Genomic DNA, 19,914 nt, shown 5'->3' with positions numbered 1-19,914 from the left:
AATAAAATTTAAAGATACGAATCTGGCCAGCACACCTGTTGAATATACATATATATTTGACTTGATTTGTTGGATTTTAAATGCATAGTTACTGTACTATTACATTAATTTGAAGACGTTGACGTTAATGGAATATTTATGGTACTCCTTAATTTGAATAAATTGATGTTAATAGAATATACATGTATAGAAATCTATTGGTATACATGCATACATGAATACATGAATACATGCATACATGCATACATGCCTACATGCATACTCAGATATTTATTTAGATCAGGCATAATTTTACAATTATGTACTGTATGTACATACAGTAGATACTACCTTACTTCAACAACTGTTTACTCTCTTTAGAACTATCTTTGTGGTGTTATTGATTAATTATTAAACAAAGTAAAAGGACAGACAATAAATAAGACGTGGGGAAATAAAAATCTTTATTAGTGGCTACATTATTACAAATTACATCAGTTACGATATACGATCCGACATAACTATATAGTTAGATAGGAGTAGTAGATTGGACGAGCAAAAAAAATAGTATCAAGTACGCTTAACGATTAAAATCCATCAGCCTTGTCATTGACCCTATTTAAATTTTGTCGTAGCAACCTAAGTGAAAACGTTTCCCAAAGGTTGCTACCGCTTTGACAATACTCATCCCCACGATCCTGCTCCTTGATTTTGAACATACGATAACCGACCACCAGCTTCGACTTGAGCTTGTCCTCGCACTCGTGATAGAGGCACTTCCTGGGCGTGTACAGTTTGATGGTCTGGATCTCCACGTAGTCCATCACGTCGTAGCCGTGGAAGAAGACGAGCACGGTCCCGGTGCAATAGACGTCCGCTATCGTCGCCTTGTAGTGTTGGCCGTTGCCCATCCATTGAGCGTAAACGGTGTCCCCGACTTGCCACAGGTATTGCTTGGGGTTGCTGTCGTGCGTGCCGTTCACTTTTTGCGCCTTGAGTCTGATATGCTCGTGCATGCCGATCACGCCGTACAATATGCTGCGGTCAAGATCGTTTCCAAATTGTATTAGATTTTCGTTGCGGGGATTTTCGATTAGGGCACTCTTCACTAGTCGCAACTGATTCTCGTACATGTTCAGTACGCCTTCGGATAATGTTTTCGGCTCGGGCAATTCCTTATCGTCGTCTTTGACATTCTTTATTGTCTTCTCCATTTTCAAAATCTAAAATGCTAACGGTTGTTGATGATGGTTTAACTACGCGAGAAAGCCCTACCGATAAAACAGGAACCGTTAATACCTGAAATATCAGAAATTTTATTCGATCATATTATTATGCATTAATATACATAATATATTTGTAATTATTTAATTATTCATTTGTTATCTTGTTTCCACCGTTTGTTTTTAATCAAAATTAGTCATTTTTAAAAATAAAAATCAAAATTATAATTTATTAAGAGGCACCATCTGTTAGAGACTGCTTGAACTAACGTATGTTAGAACTTTATCATCATTTCCTACATTATTATCTTCTTGGACTGAATGTTCAATACATTTATAATTGATGTGTGCCTGATAATGTTATTAAAAATACATATTTACACAATTATTACACAGTTATTCATGTATCAAGAAACTTTTTGCAGATCTTATTACAGTCTTTTATTATAATAATCCAATAACCTTATAAAGTGTTAAAATGTTCCAAATCCAATTCCAATCTTAAAAATATCTGCGGTTAAGGTGTGGATCAAACGTACCAATCCGATAGTAAACCTGCAAGTATTGCTTGCTACAAGATAAAGAAATATTTATTAACTTATTCATTAAATGAACCAAACAACTAAATTATTTGTAGTAGCTTATAATTTTTTCAATATTTGTATACTTCATATTTATTTATTCAATCATTCAATTGACAAAATTAGACAATTAAGAACATTTATTAGTTTCTGTGCTTTTTTAAACCAAAGTAAAATTTATGTATCTATGTAGATTGTTGATAGTGCTTTAACTACACAAGAAAGGCCTACTGATAAAGCAGAAACCATTAATACCTATCAGAAATTTTATTCACTCATATTATGTACATAATATATTTGAAATTTATATTTGTTTTAATTAATTATTTATTATCTTGATTGTGCTGTTTGTAATGTCGATTCTTAATCAAAATTGAGCATCTTTAAAAATAAAAATCATTAAATTCTAATATAAAAATGTCCGCCCTTTGCTAGAAATTGCTTAAACTAACGTATGCTAGAATTTTATAATTTCCTACATTATTATCGTTTTGGATTGGGCACATTAAGAATGTACATTTATAATTGGTGTGTGTCTCATAATATTATTGAAAATACATATGTAAACAATTATTACGTAGTTATTCATGTGGCAAGAAACTTTTTACAGATCTTATCTTTTATTATAATAATCCCAATATCCTTATAAACTTATAAAATGTTCCAAATCCAATACCAATTTTAAAAATATCTAATAAATATAAAAATTAACGTGTGAATCAAATGTACTAACCCGACAGTAAATTTGTTATTAATGGCACATTAAGAATATTATATGAAACCTGCAAGTATTGCTTGATACAAAATAAAAAAATATTTATTATCTTAGTCATCAAATGAACCAAACAACTAAATTGTCTGTGGTAGCTTATAATTTATTCAATATTTGTATACTTCATATTATTCATTTGTTCAATCATTTAATAATTTCAGAATATTTATTTGTTTTTATCCATTTCTAAACCGATGTGAAATTTATGTATCTGTGTGGATTGTTGCAAAAATGAATCGAGCGTGTGTAACATCCTGTAATTTTTACTCTCACAATCAATTTATAGGTATATTACTTGTTTGGTAACTTCGGTACAAGTTTGGTAACTTCACTCACTGTACAAAATGGAATATTTAATGAGAATTTTATATGTTAAATTAAATTAGGTACTTAAATATGCATATGTATATGTGGAAATATCTTGTCAACAGTTTATTAATAGGTAGGTTTTATCTTTTTTGTAATGTGCCAACAAATTTTGATGGCAATAATAAATTTTCGAATTAGATAGAATTGATTGATGATGATGATTATGATGATGATGATGATCAGAAGAAGACCAATGAAAGAAACGGTTCAGTGAGGTGGCACAACCACAAAGGAGAGAAGGAGATAAATAAATAAATGCGAATTGAAAGGAGGCGTACGAAGTTCGAAGGAGGCGACGACGACCATCGAACTGGGTGAGGTGTGTGGTGAGCACGTACACATAATGTATAATTTTAAGACACACATACAGGCCGCCGCATACCCGACTAGAACCAGCAGCAAATCGCGCGATATTGTGTCAACTTTCAATTAAGCAAGGGCAAATCGGATCAAAAAGTGGAAAGACAGCCGGCCAGTTCGGTGGATGGAACCTTGGAAATTCACTAATCACAGTCGAACACACGCACAACCGCCAACCTGTCTGGTTCGGCGATCGGTAGATCGGACGACCGCCGACCGCGTTCTAGCGATCTATTCCCACCCCCGGCCCGGGGCCCGCGGCCGCACGAGATCGAGTGAGCGTCGCCCGCTCACCGCTGCGCCCGACCGCGAGCAATGTCTTCGCTCTTCAGTGCGCGCCTCGCCTGATTAACAACTAACCGAATCGTTCAACACTTCAACACTTCAACACAATCAACCGTCAACCGTCAATCGCCAATCGTCAATCGTCAATCGTCAATCGTCAATCGTCAATCGCCGACGAATTTTACTAACCAACCAACCGACTAACCAACCGAATTTACTAAAACCGACGATCAGCCTAGGTTGTGGTCGCCGTCGTCGCCGTCGTCGTCGCCGTCGTCGTCGTCGTCGTCGTCGTTAGTTAGTTAGTTAGTTAGTTAGTTAGGGTGCGCGCGTGTGTGTGTGTGTGTGTGTGTATGTTAGGTCTCTGCTCCTATGGATGGGCCGCAGATTGGAGGGCAGGACCTGCCCGTTCCGCCGAGGAGGGCGTCCAACCCTCTGCTCAAGCAGACCAGACTCGATGAGGCTGCTCCACAAGATGATTCGACCAGTAAGTTTATTTTTTTATTTCAATTCTATTTTGGAATGTTCTAAAAACTAAATAAATAATTTGCTATTTGATATTAGGAAAGTGATTGTTGTGTTTTGTGTTGCCATTAAAATGTTTCAAATGACCTTTCCGACGTGGGAAAAATTTGATATTTGATAAAATTTTAATAAATTATCCTGCATATCCGTTTATTAATGAAAAAACCAAATTAATTAATTGGAATGTGATAAAGAAATGTCATTAAACACGAACAATAAATATTATTATAAAGTTAAAACGTTGACACTCGATTGTTTATTATTGGAGTGTTTAAACAATCGGTTTGGAAAAATATACTAATAAATATTTGTTGTGCACGGACGGTACGACGAAAATAAAAACAAACAAAAGTGAAAGTCAACCTGAGACGCAAACGAAAATCATGCCCACAACATCTATTACAAAATACACATGAACGCATAAACGCATAAACGCTTGAACACATGAACACATGAACATATGAACATATGAACATATGAACATATGAACACATGAACACTTTGTTGTGTTTCAGCTTATCCAGGATCAAAGGATGCATCACCATCGACATCACCGACATCACCGACACCTACGGCGGATCGCAAATCGTCAATCGACGAAGAACTGGCGAAACGTCGCAGGTCTCTGGTGCCGATGTCCAGCATGGAAGAGGAGAACCTGAGGGACCGCCTGCATTTGACCCATCTGAAACTGTGCAACGAGATCGTCGGTCAGGAGTCGAAATACACGAAGGAATCGCTCAGAAGATTGTTTCAAAAGAAGGCAAGTGGTGATGGTGGTGGTGGTGGTGGTGTTGTTAGGTAACTTAATACATGCATAAATTTAAGCGACGTGCATGTGCATGATGCATACATGTATGCATGAATTCCGTAAATAAACTCAAGGATGAGTAAGATGTAATCATCATTTTCGATTGTTCTTCTTATTCTTGTTGTTCTTGTTGTTCTTGTTCTTCTTGTTGTTCTTGTTCTTGTTGTTGTTGTTGTTGTTGTTGTTGGGATTAACATGTCCGAAACGAAATTCGATCGAGTAAGAAGAAGGAGTAAATTAATTAATTATTTGAATGGTATGTTTAAATCTCAGACGGGATTTATACGTCGACAAGCAATAAACTAATAATCAGTCAATCATTTCGATCGAACATTAGACGGTTTAAATGATCGAATCGGAACTAGTTTTTATAACAACTAAACGTTCTTGTATTACAAGATCCAACCATTGTTAAGATGGCAAGAAAGCGGAGAAAAAAACGATTATCTTTAAATTAATAAGTCACGATTACACACGATTACACGATCTCAATCAATCGACAAAATAAATTAAATTGAACTTGTTATTTGGGGAATGAAAAATATTCGCACATTTTATTTGATACAAATGTATATTTAATTTGTGAACGGCGGCGACTTGTAATTAAACGAAATAAAGGAGAAAAATGAAATGACATAAACACGATTACACGATTACACGATTACACAATTACACGATCTCAAAGCGATTAAAATTTATTGTTATTTAGGGAATGAAAAATATTTGCTCATTTTAATTGGTATGGATGCATATTTAATTTGTGAACGACGGTAACTTATAATTAAAGTAAAGAAATGAAAAAAATGAAATAACATAAAGACTATTACACGATTACACGATTACACGATTACACGATTACACGATCTTAAAGCAGCGACTAAATGAATTGAATTGATGAAAGTTGTTATTTCGGGAATGAAAAATATTTGCACGTTTTAATTGGTATGAATGCATATTTAATTTGTGAACGACGGTGACTTATAATTAAAGAAAAGAAAGGAAAAAAAAAATGGAATAACATAAATTTGATTAAACAGTAAAGCGGTTATCTTGACCGTGATCGGTTCGCAATCTTCTGTTAACATCTAAATTAACATGTAATTCTTGTCCGAACAGCCTACCATTGATTGGACGTTGCAGGAAAATGTGACGTACTGTATTTTGCCCTGCAACTCCTCTCTTCTAACAATTAGCAATTAACAATTAACGTTAATTACTGGAATGCATTATATAATGCATATTTCAATCCATCATGCACGAGCATCACGTTTGCACATACACTGGCATATTTATCCTGCATAACATCCTGCAACGAGATGATATTATCGAGTGTGTGGCGAAATGTCGCCGGTTCTATTTTCGAATCGGGCATAATTCTCGGAACGTGTCTGTTCTCTGTATTCGGTCAAAAACCATTTTAAGCTGTTGACACGATTGAGCAACGGATTCTCCTCTCTCGCCGTTTTGCGTTTCGGCACTCCCGAGATGCGACGATGCGACGATGCGACGATGCGACGATGTGACGATGCGATGCGCATCGCTCGTATGTGCGTTCGTACGTCCGTGCGTCCGTGCGTTCGTGACCGACATAATAAATTTCGTTCATTTTTATTTTTATTTTCATTTTCATTTTTTTTTTTTTTTTTTTTAAATTAACAACGCTAGAACGCACATTGCACATTTCACTTGTCACACTCACGTTCACATCCTTCAGAATTAGACTAATTTGGGCATATTATTAATTTCGTATATGATTTGCCTTTTTTAATGGATCCAATTAATATGGTAAATTAGTAGGCCGTCACAATAAGTTGCGACAGAATAATTAATGGGACCCATAAACAACGTATAATAACATTTTACCCAAATTATTTAATTATTCGCACCTCTTACACAATTAACGCTTTTTCCATTTTTTCATTTATTTTTCGGAAAAAAATAATAAACGATAATTGACGGTCATTAATCGAAGAGGCGGCAAAAATGTCGGAGCGAATAAATTCTCAGAGATAAATCAGTGTGAGTCGCAATCGCAGTCACAAACTAATCCCATAAAGATGACCGTTAGTTATAGACGCAATTAGTATTTTTCCTGTCGAACGACGAATTGACGGTCGTAAAGAAAAAAGTAAAAGAAACTGCCGGCCGTTTTCTGCCTTCTTTAATTAATTGAAGATTTAATGAGAATGAACATTCTCAATGCTGGCTACGTGGTGAATGCGAACGCTCGAAATATCCGATACACGAGACGGAAATATCCGAGGGTATCCGAATCGATGTCACATGTGCACGGCGGTAACTCATGCGCATGATCATGCAGGGGCGTACAGTTGAAGCGGGCTACGGGTATTTAATTTGATTCATTGAATATTAAGTATGATATTCTTAGGGTTATTAATAGCAAACTTTCAATTGGTAAATGAATATCTTTTACAATAAAAAAATTTATACCAAGTACCAGCTACATTTCTGTAGAGAGATTTATATATTTTAAGGTACTTAAAGTAATACGAACAACAGGGATCAATCCAGTAAATGTGGCAAAAATATCACGAAAAGTGTATATACACAACTTAAAATTATTCTTCTAATGTATTAAACAAATTTAAATTTTTAGCAACAAAATTAGTAATATTTTAACATCATAGGAAATTTAAAAATGTATATGGACATTAATTAAAACTATTCAATTTTTAATTTATTTAAATAGTGATATGACTTCATCTGTTACCAAATAAGTGAATATAAATAATTATCCAAAATGGAAATAATAAATATTTTAATAATTTATCTTGCTTTTTTGTCATTCATATTAATTAGAGGAGTTTCATTGAGATTGATTATTATAAGTAGTTAGTTAAATATAAAGAACAGTATTAGAGTTTATCAATTATATAAGAGTACTCTTACTATTACAACCATGGTGGGTTAAAATTGAAGCGACATAAAAGAAGTAACAGGAAATGTTTAAAAATAATTGATTTTTTTTTTTAAATATTTGTCTGGTTCATTAATAATTAATAACGTTGAATCACCCAAATTTTGCACCTATTTGATATTGTCCTAATATATAATGGTTAGGATTCAGTTAACAAATAATTATGCTCAAGTACTATTTGTCCCTGAATGTGAAATAATTAGTCCGGACTAAAGGACCGGTCGAAAAGGCCCGACATCCGACGATCTGACAATCCGACAATTCGACAATTCGACAATTGCCATTTGTAATTAGACGACGCTTCTCTGCTACTTAAGAAACATGTTGTGTCGATTTTTTTATTAGCGTACAATAGAAACCACACAATCGATAAGCAACAATCGACAGTCGACAATTGTAGAACCGCAGAACCGCACAATGTAAATACTCGTTGTTACTTACTACTTACTTACTTACTACTACAAGTTCATTGTTCAGTGTTCTACCAATTAAAATTCCACAATTGCCGTGTTATGTGATATAGATATGCATCTACCTAACCTGATTTTTGATGATTTATAGTCAGGCCGTTAATTATTAAATGTGTTCTAACTATATCGAGGATAATAATAGTTAGCTGTAGGTAGAATGAATTCGTCGAAACCTTGAGTCGCCGTCTCCGTCTCCGTCTCCGTCTCCGTCTCGATCTCCGTCTCAGTCGACATCGACTTTCATTTGTGATGTTACGCTCTGCGAAAATTATCACGTTTCATCATACACCTAATTAATCGTTGTTTAATACGTTTGTAAAATTTCGCTAATTACTTTTTAAATGCCCTCCCGTCCGATTAATTAAATATGTACATACGTAAGAAAAATCGAAACCAGTTTTTTTTCGACACGGTCCACAATCGGTCTAATATCGTATCGAATGCTCGGAAAGGTCGGAACCGATCGGCTATCTATCTATCGAATTATACGATGGGACGTCCGTTATTTGGGAATATTTAGCATGAGCTAATACAGGGGCGGCCAACCTGCGGCACGTGAGCCACGTGCGACTCTTTGAAGGATTATTTGTGGCTCTCGATAAATGTACCCGAATTCCCTTTTCATTCCAGAATTATCAAGAGAAGTGAAATAAATGTGTTTAAATATTAATATTTAAATTCAGTACACATATTTTGTACTTTTATTTATATGTTTTCAGTAATATCATTTCTGTAAACAATTATTTTTAAATACGTATTTAATTGCGGTTCGCGAAACAGTTCAAATTTTGAAAAAACGCTTGGACTATCAAGGACCTGGGCCACCTATGAGCTAATACCTACTCTGGGTGTTCTGTGACCAAACCTATGTATTTTAATTCGCATGTTTGACCTACGCGGTGTCATTAGACCAACTATTAGCGCCTAACCTAAAAATATTCTATATTAAAAATAAACAATTTTAATAAATATTTGTTAAAAATTTATAAATGATTATAATCATAGTAAGTATTACGTATGTCTGAAATTTATTAAATAATATTTGTTATAGGAAAAGAAGTTCGGGTTTAAATATTGAAAACATTTAATGAAATATTACTTTTTTGTGTGCTGAAGTGCACTCTGCAAATTTTACCATTTATATGGAGCCGATCTTAAGAAACTATATTTAAAGATATGTCATGGATTTAAACAATAGGTGGGTGACATTATTAATCAGATTCTTTGTTGAGTGGTTTACTACAATAAACATAACAGTCATCGTTTACTAAGGAATAAACATTTATTGGAAGTCTTAGGTATAATCTCAGGAAGTGATATATGACAGATTGGTCAGTATTAATTAGTGAACTTGTTTTGATGTCAATAAAAAGTGACTATACTAAGTATTCATTGACAGCCAGATATTGTAATCTTCTGAGGATTTATAATGAACTACATTAATAGTTTGATAACTATTGTAATAGATAATATATCCTTTTTTAAAAAAGAACACATTATTTTGTTATTGTTCACATTCAGGATTAAATAGCACTTGAGCATAATTATTTGTTAAATGAACTCCAACCATTATATATTAGGACAATATCAATTAGGTGCAAAATTTGGATGTTTCAACATTATTAATTATTAATAAACCAAATAAATATTTTAAAAGTAAAATCAATTATTTTTAAACATTCTTGTTTCTACTTTTATGTAGCTTCAATTTTAACCAACCATGGTTGTAATAGTAAGAGTACTGTTATATAATTGGTAAACTCTAATACTGTTCTTTATATTTAACTAACTGCTTATAATAGTCAATCTCAATAAAACTCCTCAAATTAATATGAATAACAAAAAAGCAAGATAAATTATTAAAATATTTATTATTTCCATTTTGGATAATTACTTATAAATAGTAATACTAAGCTTATAAATAAAACTAACTGCACCTATTACATTAAATAATAAACTTTGTTAAGGTATGTATCTTTATGGTAAATTGTTCATTTACTTATTTGGTAACAGATGAAGTTTGGTCACATTTTGTATTTCACTATTTAAATAAATTGAGGCTTTCACATCATCACAATAATATAATATTCAGATTCTTTCTAAAAATTGAATAGTTTTAATTAATGTCCATATACATTTTAAACTTCCTATGATGTCTTTGTCGCATTTACATTTCACAATTTAATCAAGAATTTCGAAGCTTGTTGTTAGAATATTACTAATTTTGTTAATAAAAATTTAAATTTATTTAATACATTAGAAGTATAAATTTTAAGTTATGTACATACACTTGATCTCTACCTCTTAAAATTAATTAATTAATTAATTAAAATTAGAATATATAAATCTCTCTACAGAAATCTAGCCGGTACTTGGTATTTCATACATTTTTCATAAAATACGTTAATATTTATGTATCAATTGAAAGTTTCCTATTAATAATCTAAGAGTGCAAGTTCCTAAGAATATCACATTTATTATTAAGTTTGAATATACTGATGTTGTAAAGTGAACGAGCGATTATTTATAACATTCGGTTCCTGAATATGTATAGTGGTCGATGGTTAATGTTGAATGATTTTCAAATAAAATTCCCATAGCCCGTCTCAACTGCACGTCCTTCCATAAGCATGCGCATTAGTTACCGTCGCGCACATGTGACATCGACTCGGATACCCTCGGATATTTCCGTCTCGTGTATCGGACATTTCGAGCATTCACTACGTAGCCTTAAATCTGGAATTAAATTTCGAAAATGTCTAGGACGATATAATATCGTGTTGAGTACTGCCATGCTAATATTGTAACAAATTGGGACAATAGCCAAGACAATAATAATTGAAATGGTTTGAAATGGTCCGAAATGGTCCGAAATGGTCCGAAATGGTCCGAAATGGTTATTGGACCGCACCACAATCAATTTATTGAAAAGGCCGCCGACGAGAATCTCGTTTCGGGTATCATCTGCGTTCAGTAGTCGATAGTCGGTAGTCGGCGGTCGGTGGAATCCGACCACCGCATTACTCTCTTCTGCCGCACCGGACCGGACCGACCCGGGAACGATACACCTGTACACATTCCAGCCGATTGTGACAAGAATCGATCGATCGATCGATCCAACGATCGATAAAACCGACGTTAACCCTTAACGGGATGTTTTACGAGCGAGGCCGCGGACACGATGCGACACAATTGCCTTTCGTTCGAACTCATTCGTTTTATGGATCAAATAAAATTTGTATCTCGCCCAAAACCCGAATCGGAAATTACCGAAATGACGTCGTCTAATTAATTGAGTTGTCGACGGCGAGATATCGAATATTATGGATCGAATTAATTTGATTTCTTTATATGGCTGCTTTGGTTCTTTGGTTCTTTGGTTCTTTAGCTCTTTGGCTTTCGTTCTTTGCCGCTCCTGCTTTTACGTCGAGGTGAAAATTGTTACGGAAATTCGAGTGGATTATTGAAAACCGAGCACAACGTTTTATCGCAGTCCAAACAGTGAATGTGATTATGTGGTTTTTCAAGGTTTTATCGTCCCTAAAGAGTAAGGTTGAATAAGCTGTTTTTCAACATATTTTATCGCTATCGAAGAGGTTGATTATGTACTTTTTAAACGGTTTAACTACTGAAGACTAATGGATGATTCACTCCTTAAATCATGGACGTAATGAAGAAGGTGCAAAGACTGAAAGGCTGAAGAGTATTATATGTATATATATATATATGTTAGCTTACGTCATCACCTTCACCGATGGACCGATGCGACGTGCTCACATCTATTTAGACTAGTTTTGTTTCATAAGCAAATCTGAAGTATTTGTTTACATTTAATAATCGGGGCAGTTCTTAAGAAAGAACCGAGCAGTCAAGGTTTAGATGTTCAGGGTTAAACTACGTTTGTTGTAATAAAGCGTATTATTGTGAATTTAGTGTTTTAATCAAACTAAAAAGACAGATTAACAGTCGCTAATCTATCATCAGAAGTGGGATATCTTCTCGTGAATTATTTCCGGAAGAAAGGACCTAAAAAAAAAAAATAAATTTTTTTTTGTGTTTCTTTGTGAACGAACAATGGCAGACAATAGTGAAAAACGCGACCGCGCAGTGAGTCCGAACGTTGTGAACATTACCAAAAGTGCATCGGAGAGAGACTAGCAGCAAGAAAGTAACAACAGATTCCAAAAACAAAACATGGAAATTTTATCGACAATGGCCAACGCCCAAACTACTCAAGCAACATTGAAGATGGCTGCGCAGAAGGTTTAAGTGTGGCTGCAGCGCAGTTTCGACTTGTAAGATTTAGAAATTGCATTTGAGGAATATGACTTGAATTTGTCAGGAATGGACGAGTGGGTTACGAAAGAAATAAAAGAACAACCGAATGCCGTTTGATCTCATAAACTCTTCATCAGATTATCAGAGCGCCATCGTTAAAGCCCTTGGACCACTTAAAGACGATATTGCGTTTGTTTATGTTGATGATGTGTTGTGCCCTGCTCGACCCATTCAAGAACGTCTTAAGAACTTAAGAAAGGTCATTGACGCCCTTAAATATACAAAAATGTAACTTTTTCCAAACATCTGTGAAATATTTAGGTGTGATCGAAAAAGGACTGGCTGGATATTTTAGACATCTTGTGAAAAAACTTTGCTACTTTAACAGCACCAATATCTGCACTGTTACGTGATGGAAAATCGTTTGAATGGACATGTAAATGTGAAAATGTACGATTGACTTCTTATCCGATTTTCAACATTTTTGATCTGGAATTGTCAACCGAACTACATACAGAAGCAAGTTCGTTAGGATTAGATGTCGCTATTAGCTGTCGAATAGAGGAAAGTTGAAACCAAAGTATCACGGACCCTTTGAGGTAACGCATTGTTTACCTAATGAGAGGTACGCACTCCGAAGGATTGGCAGCCGAGGTAGAACAACAATAGCAGCGCATGAACAGTTACGAACCTGGCCAGATACAGAAATTCTATAAGGTATGATGGATATAGATTTATTTAATAAGATTGATGTGTGAATGTGTGTAAAGGTCCCTGCTTAGTAGGCTGTTTAAGGTCCCTGTGTATCAGGCTATATGTGAAGGTCCCTGCTTAGTAGGCTATGATTAAGGTCCCTGCTCGGCAGGCTATTTTTAAGGTCCCTGCGTCGCAGGCTATTTTTGAGGTCCCTACTTTGCAGGCTATGTTTAAGGTCCCTACTTTGCAGGCTATGTTTAAAGGTCCCTGCTCGGCAGGCTATTTTTAAGGTCCCTGCTCTGCAGGCTTAGATTGTTGTGTTCTGTGTCTGTGAGACAAGCGGGTAATAGACCTGGTAGTGGTTGAACCGCCTCTGAGCTCCTGGCTAGAATATGGTATCTTTTGATAGCACTTGAGAGTCATGGGTGTAACAGACCTATTGATGGTTGAGCCGCCTCTGAGCTTCTAGTGATTGTTAACTGTGCCGCATAACAGTCTATTTTGTTAAATGAAATAAGGTTTAGACTTAGTTCTTCGAATATATTTTGAGCTTGTACTGCTGTTATAATGTTTACAGATTACCGGTGTCAGGTGAATCTTTGCAAAACTGTGGAAGGTGCGAGGACGCCCCACATGTCAGGAAGGCCGTGTTAGCTTACGTCATCACCTTCACCGATGGACCGATGCGACGTGCTCACATCTATTTAGACTAGTTTTGTTTCATAAGCAAATCTGAAGTATTTGTTTACATTTAATAATCGGGGCAGTTCTTAAGAAAGAACCGAGCAGTCAAGGTTTAGATGTCCAGGGTTAAACTACGTTTGTTGTAATAAAGCGTATTATTGTGAATTTAGTGTTTTAATCAAACTAAAAAGACAGATTAACAGTCGCTAATCTATCATATATATATATATATATATATATATATATATATATATATATATATATACATATAATATAATATATTTTTAGATGTGCACATATAAAATGCAACAGTTTAACGATAGTTTATGTTGATTGGTGCAACTTTCACAGATGCACCGAACGAAAATACCTGCTTGTCTAATAAAACGAGTATGTACGACATCAGTTTGCATAAATTCCAATGCTAATTAAATCGTTACGACGTTGACGGGACTGTCGGGCTGTCGATTTGAATTTTTCTCTGTCTCTCCCAACCGTGCCGACATTGATCGCCGATAAATTACTATGAATGGCCAATAAAAATTATTGATATTGTTGTTAGTTCCTTGATCTGGTTTAGCGAACGCGGATTTTTCTAATTCTAATCGATTTGTACGCGGCCACTTTTTCTACAGCTCATAAGAAAACCGTCAATAGATCTGAAAGTTATTTATTCGAGTGAATTCCTGAAACATTAGAAATAGCAGCGAGTCAGTTCAGACATTGGGACGTGCGTTTTTTCGCCGTGCGTCCCGAAAAACGGTTCGGAATGCGTTAATTGACAGGCCGTCGCCGATTTATGCGGGCGCATTCCGTCCGCCCGCCTTTGTCGCTTAATTGGACGGACGGACGGACGGACGGACGGACGGACGGTCGGACGGTCGGACGGACCTAACCGGACCGGACCGGACCGGACCGGACCCCTTTCAAACGGAGATTTACTAACTCAATCCGCCGACCGGCAATTAATTAATAATCGACCGTTATTGCGACTGCGACTGCGACTGCGATTGCGATTGCGATTGCGATTGCGATTGCGAAACAATGACAACGAAATTTCACATCACACACGGTCCACCCACATTCATACTTGATTCATACGATCATTTTAATCGATCCGTTTTCGTGATTAACGATCGTGTTGCCCAACCGATCTAATTAATATAAAAACGTCGGAGTAGGAAAAATTGTTAAGGAGCTTGAGCGGGCGAGAGAGGCGAGAGAGGCGAGAGAGGCGAGAGAGGCGACGCGATTGGTCCGCGCCAAGCAGGTCGTTTTAATTGGTCGGGGCGACATTCTAATGTGGTCGCCCTTCGCGTCGCCCCAATTCCACTTCGTTTGATGTTTGCGTCATCTCTCGACTCGCGTCACGATGGAAATCCAAAATTGCCGCCGTCGGTACCCTCATCTTCAGCTTCAAGGACGTTGTTGTTTTGATGACTTTTTTTCGTTTGTTGCTGCAGGAACTGTTGGACCACCTGTTCAAGCTGTTCGACCAGGACCGCGATCAACTGCTGATCCAGGACGAGTGGATCGAGTTCATCAAACAGCGACTAACGTGAATATTGATGCCCCCTTCAATTAATTTTAATTAGATTGTCAACTGTCGAATTTGCAGGAACGAGAAGCAGCACAACTTTGCTGAACAATTGGAGAGCGTCGCGTTTTGTTTGTGCGGTGACGAACCCATTAACTTAGAACGCTTCTATCAAATCTGCAATGCTAAAGGCGTAAGTGCTTAACCTAAGTTAAAAGGTGTTCTTCTTCGTCCTAATCATTATGGCGTTCACGATCATTTTTTAGGTCGTAGACAAGCTATACAGGCTGATCGACGAACCTAACTCGGGACTGATCAGTTCGGAACAAATAATGGAGTTCCTTTCGACCATCACCAACACCAGACCCAGAACCGGCTTCGACAAAGGAAGTCTGGACAGGCTGGAACAATTGTTCCGTCAAACTGTGGGGCACGAAAAGGAAATTCGCCGAGAGGACTTCACCAAAATCGTCACATCCAAAAACGTATCGTGTCCTATCCTATATGTCCTATGGATTAAAATGAAGTAAAATTGATTGTGTTCTTTGCAGCCCTTCTTCACCGAAAGGGTCTTCCAGATCTTCGACAAAGACAACTCGGGCTCGATTTCGTTACAGGAGTTTTTGGATTCGATGCACCAGTTCGCAGGACAGACGCCCGACGACAAAATACGGTTCCTCTTCAAAGTTTACGACATCGACGGTACGAGGCAGCCAGCCAGCAACCACTTCTTAATTTTGATCGATCGATTGATTGATTGATTGTTCAACTTCTAGGTGACGGTTTGATCCAACACAAAGAGCTGCAGCACGTGATGAAGGCTTGCATGGAGGAAAACGGAATGCAATTCAGCGAAGAACAAATCGAGGACTTAACCGTGGCCTTATTCGAGGACGCCGACTCAAACAACAGAGGCGCCATCACTTACGAAGCCTTGAAAAGCCAACTGGAGAAGCACGGCGGCTTACTCGAAAACCTCACCATCAGCATCGATCGTTGGTTGGTGCCACCCACAAGCAAAAATCATAAGACCTCTTTGGCACGAAAGCTGACCTCTTTAAGGCCTTACCAGCTCACCCTGCCATACGTCAAGAACAACTACGTCTATTTAATATTCCTCTTCATTTTTATATTCGTGAACGTGGCACTGTTTGTCTCCAGATCGTTCCAGTACAGGAAGTCGAATTGGTACACGATTTTCGCACGTGCCTGCGGCCAATGTTTGAACTTTAATTGCACCTTCATTTTGATATTAATGTTGAGGCAGTGCATCACTTTCCTGCGAACCAGGGGATTCGGAGAGTACTTGCCTTTGGATCAGCACATCTATTTTCATAAAATCACAGGCATATTAATTTTTGGATACAGCTTCTTGCACACGGTGATGCACCTTTTGAACTTCAGTGAGTTTTATTTATTATGAGCGAATAAAATTGATATGATATGATGTGATATAAATTTTAGGCTTGGTGGTGGTGAACGATCCCGTAATAAACTCAAAAAACTGGACAACTTCCGAATGGATCTTCACCGACCGACCCGGGCTGTTCGGCCTCGTCGGCGGACTGGCCAACCCTACGGGAGTGGCACTCTTCTTCATCCTGCTGATCATGATCTTCTGTTCGCAGGCTTTCGTTCGTCGAGGCGGCTGTTTCGAAGTATTCAAATGACTTAAAGTAACTTTTCTTCTTAATTTTTACTAAACATTTTCCCCCAAGGTTTTCTACTGGACGCACCTGATGTACGTACCCTTTTGGTTGTTGCTCATCTTGCACGGCCCCAATTTTTGGAAATGGTTCCTCGTACCCGGCATCCTATACGCAATTGAACGTCTACTACGATACGTCTGGATGCGAAGTGAGCACGGCAAAACGTACATCAGTTCAGGATTGTTGCTACCCTCCAAGGTCACCCATTTGGTCATCAAACGGCCGATCCAATTTGACTTTCATCCGGGCGATTACGTGTTCGTTAACATTCCTGCTATAGCCAAGTATGAGTGGCATCCGTTCACAATCAGCAGCGCACCGGAACAAGAAGGTCACTCAATATTATTTCAATATCAATTACAATATTTATTGACTGATTCATTTTTTAATGTTTAGATTACATGTGGTTGCACATTAGGGGAGTTGGCGAATGGACGAACAGACTGTACGAGTACTTCGAGAAGAAACAGGAGAAGCTACACAACGGAGAAATCCCCCAGCTTGCGGACCATCATAAAAGATTGTCGAATGGCAGCATAAATAACAACAATCAGAATCCCATTAAAAAGATTCAGTCGACAATCACGAGGACGCTGTCGAAGAGGGAGAAGCAGAAGCCGGTCGTGCAGCTGGTGGGCTTCGATCCGGTTAACGACGAACTGACCAACCAAAAGGCAACATGTAGTACTACAGGTAGAATTTTAATTTCAATTTATTGTGTCAATTGTTTTCGTTATGTTTGTTATGTTTGTTATGTTTACACGCAGCATCGAACGGCGACCGCATGCAACGCTTCCTCATCACCGAGAAAGCCCCCCTGGAGAAATCCCTGTCGATGCCCGACATGCAGACCAAAGTCAAGAAACGGGAACGTTTGCTGGCGTGAGTAAACTAATATTAATTATATATTTTATTATTTACACTGTTATTTACGTTAAAACGCAGCTTGAGGGAGTACATGAGGTCCGAGTCGGAGAAGACGTTCGACGAATGCCAGATTCGGAAGGCCCGCCTCAAATCTCTAGGTTTGGCTTATCTTAGTCCGCAGAACAAAAGCTTGGCTCAAAGCTTCAGATACATGAGAAACAAGCCGACCATCATCGCCTTCCAAACACCCAGCCTGGAACAATCGACAACATCTTTAGGTTCGAATTTTCAGGTTCAGCTGGTTGTTGGTTGTTGGTTGTTACTAAGGTGGTTGTTGCAGGAAGACAGATCAGCTCCCTCAGCTTCAAACTAATGCAGCAGCAAGACGCTCCGGAAGAAATAGTCGTTGTGGCCCCCAAACCCGCCGCCACTACAAAGGCCATCAATTATCCGGTGGGCAATCCTTTGGAGATCTACATCGACGGTCCTTACGGGGCACCGTCGAGTCACATATTTCGCGCCCAACACGCGGTACTTATCGGTACCGGAATCGGCGTCACTCCGTTCGCATCGATACTGCAGTCGATAATGCATCGATATTGGAAGGCCAGACACAGCTGTCCCAGATGCAAGTTCTCGTGGGCCAGCGACATACCGCCGACGGTGATGAATTTGAGGAAAGTTGATTTCTTCTGGATCAACAGAGATCAAAGGTCGTTCGAGTGGTTCGTCAATTTGCTGTCGCAATTGGAGATTGAACAGGCGGAATTGGGGGGTGCGATGGAGCGTTTCTTGGAAATGCACATGTACATCACTAGCGCCCTGCAGAAGACCGACATGAAAGCTGTCGGATTGCAGCTCGCACTCGATTTACTACACGAAAAGGTACCAACAAACGGTGTTAATTAAGAGAAATTTTGACCATTTTTATTTATTTATTTATTTATTTATTTATTTATTTATTTATTTATTTATTTAGGAAAAGCGCGATTTGATAACAGGCCTGAAAACAAGAACGAACGCTGGCAGACCGAACTGGGACAAAGTTTTTAAACAAATCCTGGATCAAAAGAAGGGTAAAGTGACAGTTTTCTACTGCGGTCCACCACAACTCGGCAGAATTTTGAGAATCAAATGCGACCAATTCGGTTTTATATTTAGAAAAGAATCTTTTTAGACTAATTCAATTTTATTTACATTATCTTTCTTTTTATATTACTACTTTATATATTTTGTATAGTAATTTATTTATCAGTTTTCAGTTTTTTATGTGTAAATTGTCGTTTTAAATTTTACTCTCGTTATCGTGTAAATATTTATTTATTTCATTTTATTTTATTATCGGTTTTGGGTTATACGCGCTTTAGATAATTTTTAATTTAAAACTGTAGTTATTAGTTTTCAATAAATTATGTATTATAAAATACCACGAGTGCCTTCAATAAAAAGGATCCCAAATATAATTTGATCTGCATAAACTACAAAATAAACTGAAATGTGATTTTCAACATCTACGACCCCTTTAACCTGCCCACACACACCCCTTGTAGCACAAAGCTTGTTGCAAAATGCTCCAAGAATTTCTATTACGTCTCATATATACCAAAACCCGCTTTGAATTTGAATATTAACTTTTAAAAATAATATAACTCATCTATCGGTGAACCTACAAATGAGCCAACTAATAATTAAACCGTTACAGTTTTCATGTTTAAAAATAAACACCATCTGAAAATAAATAGTAGAATTATTCTTAATTGATTAATAAAACCAGAAATCTTTTCTTTAAGAAGTAAGACCATCTAGTTTTTTATAATCGAAATGAATAAA

General features: G+C 37.0%; 3 protein-coding genes across 9 annotated transcripts; 2 read left to right on the top strand and 1 right to left on the bottom strand.

Moving 5' to 3' along the window:
- Positions 1-426: 426 nt before the first annotated feature.
- On the bottom strand, positions 427-8,673 carry LOC109599330 (uncharacterized). 7 transcript variants are annotated; one of them, XM_049967412.1, is made up of 2 exons: positions 8,292-8,673; positions 427-1,278 (listed from the first exon to the last, which is right to left on the bottom strand). In XM_049967412.1, exon 2 carries the CDS (start codon positions 1,191-1,193, stop codon positions 567-569), a length of 627 nt encoding a protein of 208 aa, XP_049823369.1. In that variant the 5' UTR covers positions 1,194-1,278; positions 8,292-8,673; the 3' UTR covers positions 427-566. The 7 variants fall into 7 exon arrangements, with proteins under 7 accessions (XP_049823369.1, XP_049823381.1, XP_019870873.1 ...); XM_049967424.1 differs by having other exon boundaries at positions 8,296-8,673; XM_020015314.2 differs by having other exon boundaries at positions 427-1,202; positions 8,300-8,673.
- Positions 3,617-4,899, top strand: LOC109599329 (uncharacterized). The gene is made up of 2 exons (XM_020015312.2): positions 3,617-4,056; positions 4,610-4,899. The coding sequence occupies exons 1-2, from the start codon at positions 3,942-3,944 to the stop codon at positions 4,897-4,899; spliced, it is 405 nt and encodes a 134-aa protein (XP_019870871.1). The 5' UTR covers positions 3,617-3,941.
- A 6,560-nt stretch (positions 8,674-15,233) lies between the features above and the next one.
- LOC109599375 (NADPH oxidase 5) lies at positions 15,234-19,474 on the top strand. Its single transcript, XM_020015366.2, has 12 exons — positions 15,234-15,529; positions 15,590-15,701; positions 15,775-15,993; positions 16,060-16,210; positions 16,285-16,911; positions 16,973-17,166; positions 17,227-17,548; positions 17,614-17,910; positions 17,985-18,099; positions 18,163-18,362; positions 18,425-18,969; positions 19,064-19,474. The coding sequence occupies exons 1-12, from the start codon at positions 15,408-15,410 to the stop codon at positions 19,259-19,261; spliced, it is 3,102 nt and encodes a 1,033-aa protein (XP_019870925.2). The 5' UTR covers positions 15,234-15,407; the 3' UTR covers positions 19,262-19,474.
- Positions 19,475-19,914: the final 440 nt, after the last annotated feature.

Source organism: Aethina tumida, chromosome 1 (genome assembly GCF_024364675.1).
Source record: "Aethina tumida isolate Nest 87 chromosome 1, icAetTumi1.1, whole genome shotgun sequence".
In the NCBI taxonomy this organism is placed as follows: domain Eukaryota; kingdom Metazoa; phylum Arthropoda; class Insecta; order Coleoptera; family Nitidulidae; genus Aethina; species Aethina tumida.
Note: the sequence above shows the minus strand (reverse complement) of the source record. Positions and strands in the feature narration are given on the sequence as shown.

What these genes read in the sequence shown, in the direction of transcription:
- LOC109599375 (XM_020015366.2), top strand. Translation starts at nt 15,408, where the DNA reads ATGACTTTTTTTCGTTTGTTGCTGCAGGAACTGTTGGACCACCTGTTC. An exon ending in CAAAGTTTACGACATCGACG is followed by an intron (nt 16,211 to 16,284) that starts GTACGAGGCAGC and finishes TTCAACTTCTAG; the next exon opens with GTGACGGTTTGATCCAACAC. An exon ending in GGCAACATGTAGTACTACAG is followed by an intron (nt 17,911 to 17,984) that starts GTAGAATTTTAA and finishes GTTTACACGCAG; the next exon opens with CATCGAACGGCGACCGCATG.
- LOC109599330 (XM_049967412.1), bottom strand. Translation starts at nt 1,193, where the DNA reads ATGGAGAAGACAATAAAGAATGTCAAAGACGACGATAAGGAATTGCCC.
- LOC109599329 (XM_020015312.2), top strand. Translation starts at nt 3,942, where the DNA reads ATGGATGGGCCGCAGATTGGAGGGCAGGACCTGCCCGTTCCGCCGAGG. An exon ending in TCCACAAGATGATTCGACCA is followed by an intron (nt 4,057 to 4,609) that starts GTAAGTTTATTT and finishes GTTGTGTTTCAG; the next exon opens with CTTATCCAGGATCAAAGGAT.